The 12,519-nt window shown below is 38.9% G+C and overlaps 2 protein-coding genes across 5 annotated transcripts in view; one reads left to right on the plus strand and one right to left on the minus strand.

Moving 5' to 3' along the window:
• Positions 1-5,003, minus strand: part of LOC116301639 (mannose-6-phosphate isomerase) — a 21,389-nt gene extending 16,386 nt beyond the window's left edge. Inside the window, exons 1-3 of one of the 3 annotated variants that reach the window (XM_031710726.2) lie at positions 4,966-5,003; positions 3,922-4,049; positions 3,376-3,655 (exon numbers count right to left, since the gene is read on the minus strand). In XM_031710726.2, the coding sequence (XP_031566586.2) occupies positions 3,376-3,655; positions 3,922-4,049; positions 4,966-4,981 (424 nt within the window). In that variant the 5' untranslated portion in view covers positions 4,982-5,003. Of the gene's footprint in view, positions 1-65; positions 1,316-2,322; positions 2,857-3,375; positions 3,656-3,921; positions 4,050-4,965 lie in introns of those variants that run through there. The other 2 variants (XM_089029232.1, XM_089028871.1) reach the window with 2 other exon arrangements.
• On the plus strand, positions 3,558-11,789 carry LOC116301638 (uncharacterized). 2 transcript variants are annotated; one of them, XM_089028340.1, is made up of 8 exons: positions 3,558-3,695; positions 5,239-5,355; positions 5,605-6,986; positions 7,248-7,357; positions 8,031-8,187; positions 9,040-9,299; positions 9,569-9,640; positions 10,322-11,789. In XM_089028340.1, exons 3-8 carry the CDS (start codon positions 5,636-5,638, stop codon positions 11,069-11,071), a joined length of 2,700 nt encoding a protein of 899 aa, XP_088884466.1. In that variant the 5' UTR covers positions 3,558-3,695; positions 5,239-5,355; positions 5,605-5,635; the 3' UTR covers positions 11,072-11,789. The 2 variants fall into 2 exon arrangements, with proteins under 2 accessions (XP_088884466.1, XP_031566585.2); XM_031710725.2 differs by having other exon boundaries at positions 3,559-3,695; positions 5,243-5,355.
• Positions 11,790-12,519: the final 730 nt, after the last annotated feature.

Here is a 12,519-nt window from a genome sequence, read left to right on the forward strand (position 1 = left end):
ATATTGCTTCGTTTGCTCGTCGTTGGTAATTTTGATAATCAGTGGATTGGCCCCTGCATACTTACCGCCCTCGTCTTTGAACAAAGGTCCGTCTCTAACTTCCTTAGTGGTCTTAGCGTTTGGTTCAAAGAAGGTGCTACTGTCGTGAGTTTCTTTGTGATATCCCGTGTCCCATCGCAACTGCAGCGCATGAACTTCCCTGTTGCTTAGCTCGTGCCCACCAATCCCCCAATAAGCCCAAATGTGCCCCAAGCCATTGTTAGCACCGGTAGTGCATCTAAAGTCTTTTCCCACAACACCGAACTCCTTACAAAGTCTGTCGTAGGCTGGAACATCGTATTTATTATCTCTTGGATAGAACGCAGCATCTCCCGGTAAAGCGGTAACTCCCATCTCATGCAGTATTCTTCTAACCGTGAAGTGAAAATGAAACATAAATATCGAATTCTTCATCAAGTTTGCACTTACACCACAGCCGCTAGTGGCACACCAAACTGCAAAGTTTAGTTGCTGCGGCCAATAACGCATGTTAGGACCACTTAACCATTCATGAGATTCCTTAGCGGTGGTATGAATAATGGGTACGTCTTTGAAGATATCCCGCACCTTTAACGGAAAGGAATGCTTGTTAGAAATCCGCATGTTCAGCGTTAGGTCCAAGCTTGGGTGTTTATCAAATGAAACTGCGGGTATCGGATAAGTACTGGTACCCAGCAATAATTCCTTTGACCAACCTTGCACGGGCTTATGTTCAACATATGTTGGCTTAGGCTTATGTTCAACATAACCAGAATTCTTCAGTTGATCGTCTATCTGATTAACCAGCGTAGGTTTCAAATCCTCATTACTGTACATTCTGGAGCCGTTATAGTAAATACCATCGGGCCTTCTTTCGAACTTACTAGCATCCGCGTGCGGAAACATCTTCCTGAAGGCCCTCCAATTCCAGTAATCCCTGTTGTCGTGATGTGGCTGCTCCTGTATATCATTCCCAAAAGCGTCGTACATTAGTATATATAATGGATGTTATACCATCAGCACCTAAGTTGTACCCAGATGTTCCCTATACTACGCCTAACGAACTAAACGCCGAAAACTTTCGTCTGAATAAAGCAAATCTAATCCTGGCTTACTTGGAAGGGCAGACAAAACACTATGAAAAAGTTAGAAAAAAGTACGTCAGAGCCCGGAGTACGCTACATAAGATTGCGATAACTTCAGGATCCATATCTGTTGTGTTAACGGGCTCCGGCGTTGCTACTTCACTTACTGGACCGGGAATAATCGTTGGAGTTCCTTTGGCCGGCGTTGGGGCAGCCTGTGGTATTATTTCTGCTGTTGCTACGGGCATTATGAAACAGTTGTCAAGCAAAATATCCAAGCATGACACGACAATAGCTCTGTCAAGGGCTAAAGTAAATACGATCACTGACCTTGTCTCAAAGGCTTTGCGTGACAGAAAGATAGACGACGTAGAATTCTCGCTTATTCTGGCCGAAGAGGAAAAGTACGAGAAATTAAAGTCGGACATAAGGAATAAAAAAACAGTCGTAAAAGATCTTTCCGAGGAATCTCGCAAAAAGATCTATCAAGAAGCGAAAGAAGAGCTTCAAAGAAAGCTTGCTCAGTAAACATCTGCTTCGAAAAGAGCGTGACGGGATTCTATTTACATATCGAACGTCAGTCTAGAAATAATGCAGATTAAATATAATAATTTTCACATACATAAGCGTCCAGATGTGTCTGGCGTTCGCTCGTGATCGTGGGACTTTGGAGCTGGGGAGGCCTAAAGTCCCGAGTTCGAGCCTCGCTGTAGACGCATTTGGACCGGTTGCTGTGAGTGAAAAAAAAAAGCCTGGGGAGGCTTTTTTTTTTCACTCACAGCAACCGTGGGGGGAGGGGTAGAAAGTGCGATTCAACCCCGCGATGGGGGGTTTCGTGAGGAAAAGTTGGAAAAGTCAGGGGGTGTCTCGGGACGCTGTCCGGAGTTCACCCTCTGGTGGGTCGTAAGAAAGATATATGTGTACGTACTAGAGGGCCTCTGGCGCGGGATGAAATAAGCCCCGTAAGCCCAAAATGCAAAAAACCCCACTGGGGATAGCTTGGTGTTCTGCGCGATGCATTCCCCAGTGGGGTTTCTGGCAAAATAAACGCCAGTTTTGCATTTTTATTTTCTCGGAATCCATCCTAACAGGGGGTGGTTGGGGTCTATTTTGTAAAATATTTCGTAAATTACATCAGGATAATAAGGAATATCCTTATTCAGCCGACAAAACATCCACTCGGCTTTTGTCATATCAGAAACCTCGGGAATAGACTTACCGGTAATTTCAGACAAAAGATAGGGAATAGCTTTGTAATATTTCCCTAGTTTTAATTTTTTCAATGTCTTCCGTAGGCTTTGTGGGGTTGGCTCTTCTAAGTGGTCTATGATTTTCTTCTTTACTTCGTTGTCTAAATATACCGGTCGATAACCTTGGATATGACTCATCCAGTCCCTAAAGTATTTTATTCTTTTGTATGGCGTCTTCTTACGACCTCCGTTGGAATAATATTGTTCCCTGGTAGCACAAGGCACGGCATTACGAATATTTTTACCGCACTCGTAACACTGTGCTGACGTGTCGTCTTCTATTTGCATTTTCTTACCACAACAAATATACTTATTTGGTTTAGTAGGTACAAACTTGGGTTTCAAGCACTTTACACAGAAATCATAAACAAACTCTTTACAATCTTCGCACTCCATATATAGACTAACATATTTGCGCTGTTGCCCCCAACCACACTTGGAGTGGGTTGTTTCCGTAGGTGGATTTTTGACACGGGTCTTGCCCGTGTTGAGATTGCGCTGGAACCCCCATTCCCTATACTACTGTATATGCATCAGTAAATCATTGATTTTTCATGCATCACTAACATGGTTGTTGATAATGGTCAAACATGTGGATAATTGGGTAGTCAGTCAATGGTTGTCATCTGTGGGTGATGGGGCTGTGACTAGAGGGTGGCTGGTGAAAATTGTTAGCAGGTGGCTGGTTCTTGGTCAATGGATGCCTGGTCAGTGTACTAATTTATTGTTGGTCATTAGCCAGTAAGTGTTTGGGCAGTGGTTAGTCTGCAGGGCCTACTAGTAATTGTCCAAAGGCAGAGAGCAATGGATAAATCCTTATCCAGTGGATAAGTCGATACTGTTATCCAATAAATTTATCCACTGCATAAATAAGATTTATCCATTGGATAGCAGTATCAACCATTCATACAACCGGGCCCAGATCAGAAGTCAGTGTGTTGTAGGTAGTAATTAGTGTTAGTGAGAGTGACCCGTGGTGGTATAACATATCAATAATAATATAAAAATATATTAACATATACCTATAGCCATTTCTGGTTTGTGGTTAGGGTCCTTATAAACATCAGGTCTTGAAGCATGAAGCTTCTCAGCATGTTCTTTATTTGGATGAGCTTGGATAGATAATGCTTTATTGACAGACAGCACCTTGAATAAAAAAGGCAGTTTGCCTCCAAATATTTCAGATACTTTACTTCCCAGGCATCCATCATGGCTATTGATCCACTCCAAAAGGCTTTGTGCTTCTGAGGAATGAGAGTCAAGTACTTGAGAAGGACCATTTGGATGAGTTCCCATCCAGAGCTGAAAAACAAAGTGATAATAGATTTGACCTACCAAAAGAGTGAGTATATTGTATCTTTCAACATGACAATGAAACTTTTAAAGATCTATTAAATTAATCAAACATACTAACCAAACAACAGCTGTTCAGCTGTTTAAATAATTCATGGATTGAAATGTTTAGGGTGATTGGGATTATTAGAGACATTTGAGGATGGATCATGAACACTAGAAAATCCAAAGAAAACCCTCGAATCAAAGTGAGAGACCAAACAAACTTTACTAACCTCTGCATATGGCTTGTCTTTTTGAAGTTGAAAAGAAGAATCGCTTTGAGCAAACTGTGCGACAGCACTCCTTTCACCAATCTTGCCCCATTCATACATCTGGTATGCACACTTGAGCTTAACAGGGCCTAAAAAAGTACATTATGCATTCATAATAATAACAACTTCATTTATAAAAAAAAAATTGGATGGAAAACCAACTAATCTATTGATCCCCCCCCCCCCCTCCCCAAGGAGGAATTTGGAATTCACAAGGGGTGGGGGTCAGAGAAGGAATGGTGGGAGGGGGGAGCATCTTTACAAATCTTCTGTGGTTGAGGGTCAGGGTATGGGCAATTTCTGGAAATATATATAAACAGTAGGAAATATCCAAATCATGCAAAAGCAAGCAAAAAAGCAACAAGTATCTTCATTACCAATTACATATTTTTTATATGTATGTATATCAAATTATGCTTTACAACAGTATCATTTAGTCAGGGTAGGGCCAAGGTCGGATAATATAAGAGACTAGTATAAACAAGAAAAAAGTGGAGGGGGTGGCATACCTCCTGAAATAATAGTTTTTTTTAATACCCTCAGTATCAATATGCAATTTTGATTCACTATAATGATGCCAAACAAGAGACCCATAATTATACTCATTACAAAGAAAATAAAAAGCCGATATTTAATTAAAAAGAATTCTTTCAAAAATGTCAATTCATTCCATGACAACTCCCTAATCTTTCTTCCTTAGTACTGGTTTTATACGATAATAATAAAAAGGTAAAAAAGCACAAAGAGAGGGCTATAACTGAAGCTAAAAATTATATAAGCAACAATGATTAGAAAATGAAGATCTAAGTATGCTTGAGTTTATTCCTTTTATAAACTGGTCTTGGCAAAGTAAGCAACTTGTCAAAACAAGAGTAAAAGGTCTTGTACAGAATATATTTTAAAGATCAGTAAAAATTGAAGTGTTTAGATTAAAGAGTTGATGATAAGGAGTCTCTAGGTAAATGAATGAAGAAATCAGAGCAATGATCAATGTTAAATTCTCACCTGGATTTGATCCCATTCTGGACTTTACTTTCCACGTATGAAAATGGGAATAAATTACTGAGAGAATCCGCTGGTTCATTAGTCTTACACACAACATATCTACTTTCACTAGGGGAGGGGTAACGTTCTCATTTTCCCTCTTACAAATTTCTTCCTTTTTCTATTTTTTATCAATAACATCAATTTAAAATATAAAATATATTCTATGTTAAAAAGGTTAATGTATGATTATTATTATAAACAATGAATTTCTTTTGTATGTATTTGCGAAAGATAGTTTATTACCTGCTGGTACCTCCCATCGTAGAGTTTTTGTCGCTCACATTGAGATTTTCAAAATGGCCGACGACGTCCCTTCAAGAGATGTCTTGATAGCAGCTCATTTTAAAGGTAAACGTCTAAAATTCTCACTCCTACTCTAGTATAACGATAATTAGTTAACGTTTCCTAATTCATCTGTTGTTGATAATTTTAGTAAAGACTCCAAAATTTAAGATTTAACTTAAGCTGAAGTTGAATAAATATGAAAGAAATAAACATTAAGCTTGAAAACGTTTAGTCTTATTCAAATATGATTCCTTGAAGCTCTTTTCTCAGTAGAAATTGTAATGTTTGAAGATAATTGTTTTTATTTTACAGGTTTTTTATTGTAATTGCGAGAAATACAGTCATGTTGCCTTCACTTGCAAACATAACAGACCAGTCAACTCTCAAGAGTCTACTGAACCAGCTTCTACTCTCTGGAATGTCTATACCCCATGAAAACCAGAGCATTGACTACAGAAGACTGCAGGAGGAGCTCCTAAGAAGTAGTCAAGATACAAGGGGTTCTGATGGAGCAGGGAGTGGTGGGTTTGCATATCGAGATTCAAGAGATATGAATAGTCAGTATGGCAGAGAAAAGTATGGTTTGAATCAGAAGAGAGATTACCAGGATGATAGAAGTGATAGAAGTGATCAAGACAGGTCTAATTTCTTTGGGGGTGCTCTTGAAAGAAAGGAAACCATTGATTACACAGACAGATGGCAGCAGCAGTCAGCAGACTTTGATAAGGAATGGGAGAACAGAAGACAGGAAATGATGGGAATAAGAGATGGAATTAGAAAAACAAGACCAGATGATCTTAACAGGGATAGGGATGTAAGAGGTTCTTCATTTTTCAACACGTCTCTAGCCCCAACTAATATCCTGTCAAACTTACAGTTACCGATCACTTTGGGATCAAATCAAGAAAGTAACCATGGCAACATGGGGTCACATCTGTGGCCTGTGTCCAGTGAACAATTATCTATGGGTTACATGTATGGAATGAAGAATAATGTCTTAGGATTAGACTCTACCAGCACACGACCAGTCATCAGTGCTTTTGACCCACCCCTTCCAAACGCACCTAAACCTAACACGTCAGAAAAGCCTGAAGGCTGTCATACTATATTTATTGGTGGGTTACCTGAATCAGTTACAGAAGAAATCATCACAGAAATATTCTCCATGTGTGGCACGATACAATCAATAAGAATTTCACCAGGAAAATTAGGAAAGAATTTCTGTCATGTGAGATTTATGGATCCACATTCAGTAGATATGGCATTAGGCTATTCTGGTTATAGACTAGTCATAACTAGCGAAGGCCAAATGTCTGGTGGGCGCATCCATGTTGATTATGCTAAATCAAGAGAGGATGAGAAAGAGTATGAAAGAATTTTGAGAGCAAAAGCCAGGGAAGTGCGACACCAATCTGAAATGGAAGAAAAACGGGTGATATTCTCAGAACGGTCAGCTGCTGATCTTATGAAGAGTATCCGATCAGATTCTGGATTCTTTGAATCTTTTTCAACCCTGATCCAGTGGCTGGAGAGAGGTGAATGCACCAGAAAGAATTCCTCAACATTTTATAACCTTCTTAGTTCAGTTCATAGTCATGTGAGAAGACTTATCCGAGAAAAGAGGGAACATGAGGAGACTGTAGAGAGACAAAAGCAAGAACAGCTAGAGAGAGTAAAGCTGATTATGAGCCAAGGTAATAGCATGCATATGGGACAGAGTTGAATTTAAGTTTCCCTGCTGGACACCAACACACTAACACACCAACACACTAACACACCAACATACTAACACACCAACACACCACCCTGCACACATCATGAAGCAATAATTATTATCTTTATGCACATGTAACTACAAGGAACCCCCCCGATATTCTCACTAGACTTCAACAAAAGAAAATTTGAGTAAAAGTCTGCTGATGCTGTCTTATGTTTTGTTTGGTGGTATGAAAAAGGTGCATCTATCTTGAAAGTATTCAATGCTGCATCCAAGAAAAAGTGCTGGGATCATTTCAGCAAGGCTCAAAGACGAAACATAACGGACTGGCACCAACAAGTAGACAAGGTAATGATAAATACCACTATAATCTGGAGTATGAATTGTGAGAGAATCATTGAGGTTTATTTAATGTTATTAATTTAAAATGTGTATCGTATTGAAAAAGACGGTGGCCAGCCTTTGTAAGTTTGTGGTATTCCAGAAAATTTATAAATTCAAATGAAACAACCTCTGAAAAAGATGCCCAACTTCACTGACACTTTGGGCTTTGAGTGCTTCACTGGAGCAAATGAGTATAAAAAGGATGAAGTTATTCAATAAGTAAAATTTAATGTTGGTTGTCGATGACTTAAGAAAATCAGTGGTGATGGTCTTTCTTGGTTGGCTATATTGATGTATTCATGCTCCACTAGATTAGCCAAGAATATGAAATTTGAGTTTCGTAGAAAGGATGAGAGAAAAGGATAATGTTCTGCTCCTCTAAATGTATGTGTCAGAGTGTTCAAAGCTAAGGGATTGAGATGTGTATTGGTTTTTTATTCTATAATTTTTATTGGTTGGGATACATCAGGTAGGTGAACTGACATGTGTTTGTCAAATATATGCGCTCTCGTAGTGGCGAGTTCTCTCTCAAATCCATTGAATAAGGAGTTTTTTAAAACCAATCTGTTCGCCACCTATACCTTCCTGAAAGTATTTCCTGTCCAACCTGTCATGGAGTTTGTTCGGTGTCTCACAGGAAATTAAAATAAGTACGGAAGAACAGATGGAAAATCGTGTCGAGGTAGGTATGGACATAGATGATGAAGTTGGCCACATTCAAAGTACATCAGAATACAGCCAGCCAGAAGAGGAGAATTCTGGTGAACCAGTTGCCAAGCAAGCAAAACTTGAAGGTAATGTTTGTAGACCTAAAATCAGATTGAATTCTTTTAGAGCAATCTATTTTTTGGACATTACACCCATTTTCATAAATTCATTTTGGGTTCCACCAATCAAAAAAAAACATTGCTCAAGACTGTTGGAAATTTGATTGATGGACTGACAAAAACCTAGACATCTTGAATTATGCTAAGTTGTTAGGGTCTTGAAATCATGAAAGAGGGTGTCTTAATTTCATTTTCTAACACGGTTCTTCATGGGTTTTGCTCTGAAAGAGTCATAAACAAGGAAAAACCTCTCAGTAAAAAGCACTAAACCTTAAAGTTGTCGACGGTATCTTGGTTAGAAATTCTACCATAGGGTTCGTATTAAGTTACAACAGTTTTTATTTCCACAAAAAAAAAAAACATACATAAATTGAATAAGTTATGAATATTGTGGGGGATGCAAGAGAACAACCTCAGAAGTTAAACAAGCTCTTACACCCTTAAGATGAAAGCGAGTAATATTTACATATGTGTAAGATGGAAGGAATCATATAGTACAGTAGTTTTCATAGTTGAACAACTAGAAATTTAATGAAATAAAATAAACGTACAGGGAAAAAATCAGGGTTCTTGTGAGGTAGACATCAGACTGGTAAGACTAACTGTGGTTAAAACATCACAATGCAAGGAAAAGGTAATTTGTTTTTATAAGAATATTATAATTTTATAATGCTAATAGTTTGTCACTTCTAACAGTGCTGCTTAGGGTGTCTGCGGGTCATACTGGTATAGCTGTTAAGGTTCTCACATTCAGTTTCCTATTCATTCTATCATTTCCCATTTTTTTGATCTAATTAATTTTTCGTTTCATTCGTACAGAACTCTCAGCTTCAGAATCCGAAAAGACACAATCAGAAGCAAGTCAAGAAGCAGTCAAAGGGGTTAACCAGACCTCCCTTGATGCCACAGCTCAAGCAGCTCTCAAAGCTAAAGACATAAAGTATAGAGCTCAAGCTGCTGGCCTTAAGGCATTGGCTGAAAAGAACACATCTTTGATGTGGCAGGTTGAAGGATATAAGAACGAAATACTTTTACTAAAGCAAAAGTTTGCAAGTGTCTTTCAAGAGAAGGACCTTCAGGTGAGAAAATATCTCTCCTCTGCTTCCTCTGCTCCCCTCTCCTCTCTTCTGCTTTGCTCTTTCCTTTCCTTTGCTCTGCTCTGCTCTGCTCTGCTCTGCTCTGCTCTGCTCTGCTCTGCTCTGCTCTGCTCTGCTCTGCTCTGCTCTGCTCTGCTCTGCTCTGCTCTGCTCTGCTCTGCTCTGCTCTGCTCTGCTCTGCTCTGCTCTCCTCCATTCTTCCAAATAGTTAAGCCTAACATTTTAAGTAATATTCTTTATTTTTGCAAAAGATTGCAAGACTTATGACTGCTGTACAAGCTCTGCAGAATTTCCTACAACACGTGAACCTCAATACTAATACTGTAAGTACTGATAACATATTTATTCAACCATATGCTTTATTGTACTACTATATTTTTTATAATTAGCATAGTTAATAGAAAATTAACTATGCTATAGAATAGTCACGAAGTCCTCACTACTGGGAGTCAGTCTGACATAGGTCTTTGTAATTGCCACTAGCTAAACGTTGACCAAAAAGTAGAGTTATATTAGCTGAGAAAATCATATACAGACGTAGAAGTAACTAACTCCTCCATCACACCACTGAATCTATTGCGCACTGTGCCACAGACGTAGAAGTAACTAACTCCTCCATCACACCACTGAATCTATTGCGCACTGTGCCACAGACGTAGAAGTAACTAACTCCTCCATCACACCACTGAATCTATTGCGCACTGTGCCACAGACGTAGAAGTAACTAACTCCTCCATCACACCACTGAATCTATTGCGCACTGTGCCACAGACGCGAATAAAAAACCAACCGACACTTCTTTTATTTTATACTTTTTTTTTTCAGTACTTTCATAAAACCCTCACTAATTTCCATCTTGTAAATAAAGTATATCATAATCGTAATCTTGTACCAAAGTCTTAGCTAGCATGGCTCATTAAGATCTTTGTCCTTTTGAACTTGTTGTCGGTGTATGGGTATAGCAATTTTTACTTTTATATTAATCATCCTTATTATGTTTCCAGGCTAAAACCACACATGTTGAAGTAGGAGTAACGCAGGAAAGGGGTGATTTGGTTACAGAAAACGCCGAAGAAACCACAGAAGGAATTGTGGTAGAAAACAATGAAAGTGATAATGAAAGTACCGAGATGGTTGACGCCGAATCCACGTGGGATGAGGAACACGAAACAGGAAACGGAAATGAAGACCAGTCCAAGGAAAATAATAGTAGTGAAGAAGAATTAGAGAGAGTGACGAAGGTGGATGAAGAAAAGGGTGATGAAGAAGTGGAAACAGGAAACGGAAATGAAAACCAGTGTAAGGAAAATAATAGTAGTGAAGAAGAATTAGAGAGAGTGACGAAGGTGGATGAAGAAAAAAGTGATGAAGAAGTGGAAACAACGGACAGGAACGATGGAGAAGCCGCTGAAGATGCGGAAAAGGAACCGGAAGAAGAAACAACATTGGTTAACGATATTGGTGAAAATACTCAAGTTAACAAAGAAACAGCAGACGTTAACGCTAGGTCATCACCCAATATAGTCAAGCTGTCATCCAGTGAAATGGTCGTGGTGGGTTGTCTGTGTTCTTATCTTCAAATATGTCCCTATGGGGCCACAACTGACCAGGTGCTCAGTCATATCACACGACAAGTTTCCGGCGTGACCCCTGAAGATTTGGAAAGGATTTTGAATGGCTTGCCGATGTTATTCTCTGGTGATGGGCTGGACTTTATGAGCAAAACCTGGAAATTTAATGTCTTGAATATGTAAAGAAAACAAAAGGAAAATTAATAAGCAAAAATTGTTTTTTGCTTCCAAAATTGACGCTCACATTAAAAAAAAGTTAACCAATTTTGGATTTTAAGAAAGTGTACATTCGCCAACTGAACTCCGATTCCTTAAAATCCCACTTTTTTGAAATCGTAAGAACTGGATAAAACCGCTGTATTTCTGCGCAGACAAACCCTGTACTTATTGTCACAAAGTTTTTTCAATTAAATTCAATTAGTGCCCAGAGGTTGTTTCAGGGTTCGATGCGTCTGTAAGTTATCCGTGCCCTGACTTAGATCAACCCAGAGGTTTTTTCAGGTTTTGATCTGTGAGTTAGCCGTGTCCCGATCAATCAACCAGTGGTTTTTTCAGGGTTTGATAAAATTGAGGGTTGGTTGGTTTTTTACGAGGCCCGTTCTCACAACTTTGCCTTTAGTTTAAGGCTTTGATGATACGCATCGTATTAGTTTGTCAGAACTCTTTATATAGAACCTCTGTAGAACTTTTTGTTGAGAACCTCTTTGTATAGAATTCTTCGTAGAGCCTGACGATCCTTTTGACAAAGCAAAACAGGAACAAAAAGATCCAAATTTTTTAAGGTTTAATATTTGTTTTCTTTCTAAACTGCATGATTTTTATTCAGTATTTATTCCTGTCTTAAACGTAATTTGTGCATACATGTACATATATCAAAAATAAAGTGATATATAAAATGAAATTTTGTCTTCATAGATTAAAACCGTGCGATATCGCTGTACCATTATAGCGCAACGCCTCTGAACAACTGGGAACAAATTGACACAAGCCAAACTTAATTAATAGAGCTAACGCTCTTTTGTTGTAAGTAGTTAGGAAAAACGCTTCTTTGTCGACAGGTATTTCGTGGGTCTTCTTGGCTCTCCCCGTTTTGCCATGGAAAATATGAAATGAATTGCTATCGTATATGAAAAGCAAGAACAAATGAGTCGTCTCTAGTGAGCTTTTCCTGGCTAAATTTTGGAATCATCTTTGAAGCGGTGTTTGACTTACTTTAGCTCGTGTAGTACTGATTCAGTAGGACACGTTAGTAGATTTCTAAATTTATAGGTTATTTTATTATACAGATAAGGCAACCGTCAAGAGTGGTGCAGAGGCACCCCCTCCCCCCTGTCTCGATTCGATTCATGTGTTAGGCGCACATGTGAGGAATGGTTGTTAGGTCTGTCCCTTGATTAAATCGAGGGTTTTTATCTGGGTTCTTCCCTCCGAAAAATTTAACTAAACTGTGGGTTAGCCATGCCCTGACTTTGATCAGCCCAGAGGTTGATTCAGGCCTTTGAAGTTATTTTATGTTAGTTAAAAAGGGTCGTTACGTGAATAAGCTAAAGTTTCTCTTATCTTGGAAGACTGCCAGTTCACTGCCTTCTACTCTCATTGCAAGGTCGGTATTGACGGATGAAGTATTACAT

This window comes from Actinia tenebrosa, unplaced genomic scaffold (genome assembly GCF_029948245.1).
Source record: "Actinia tenebrosa isolate PJP-AT-01 unplaced genomic scaffold, QUT_ActTen_1.0 PGA_scaffold0__85_contigs__length_37466705, whole genome shotgun sequence".
NCBI classification, from domain to species: domain Eukaryota; kingdom Metazoa; phylum Cnidaria; class Anthozoa; order Actiniaria; family Actiniidae; genus Actinia; species Actinia tenebrosa.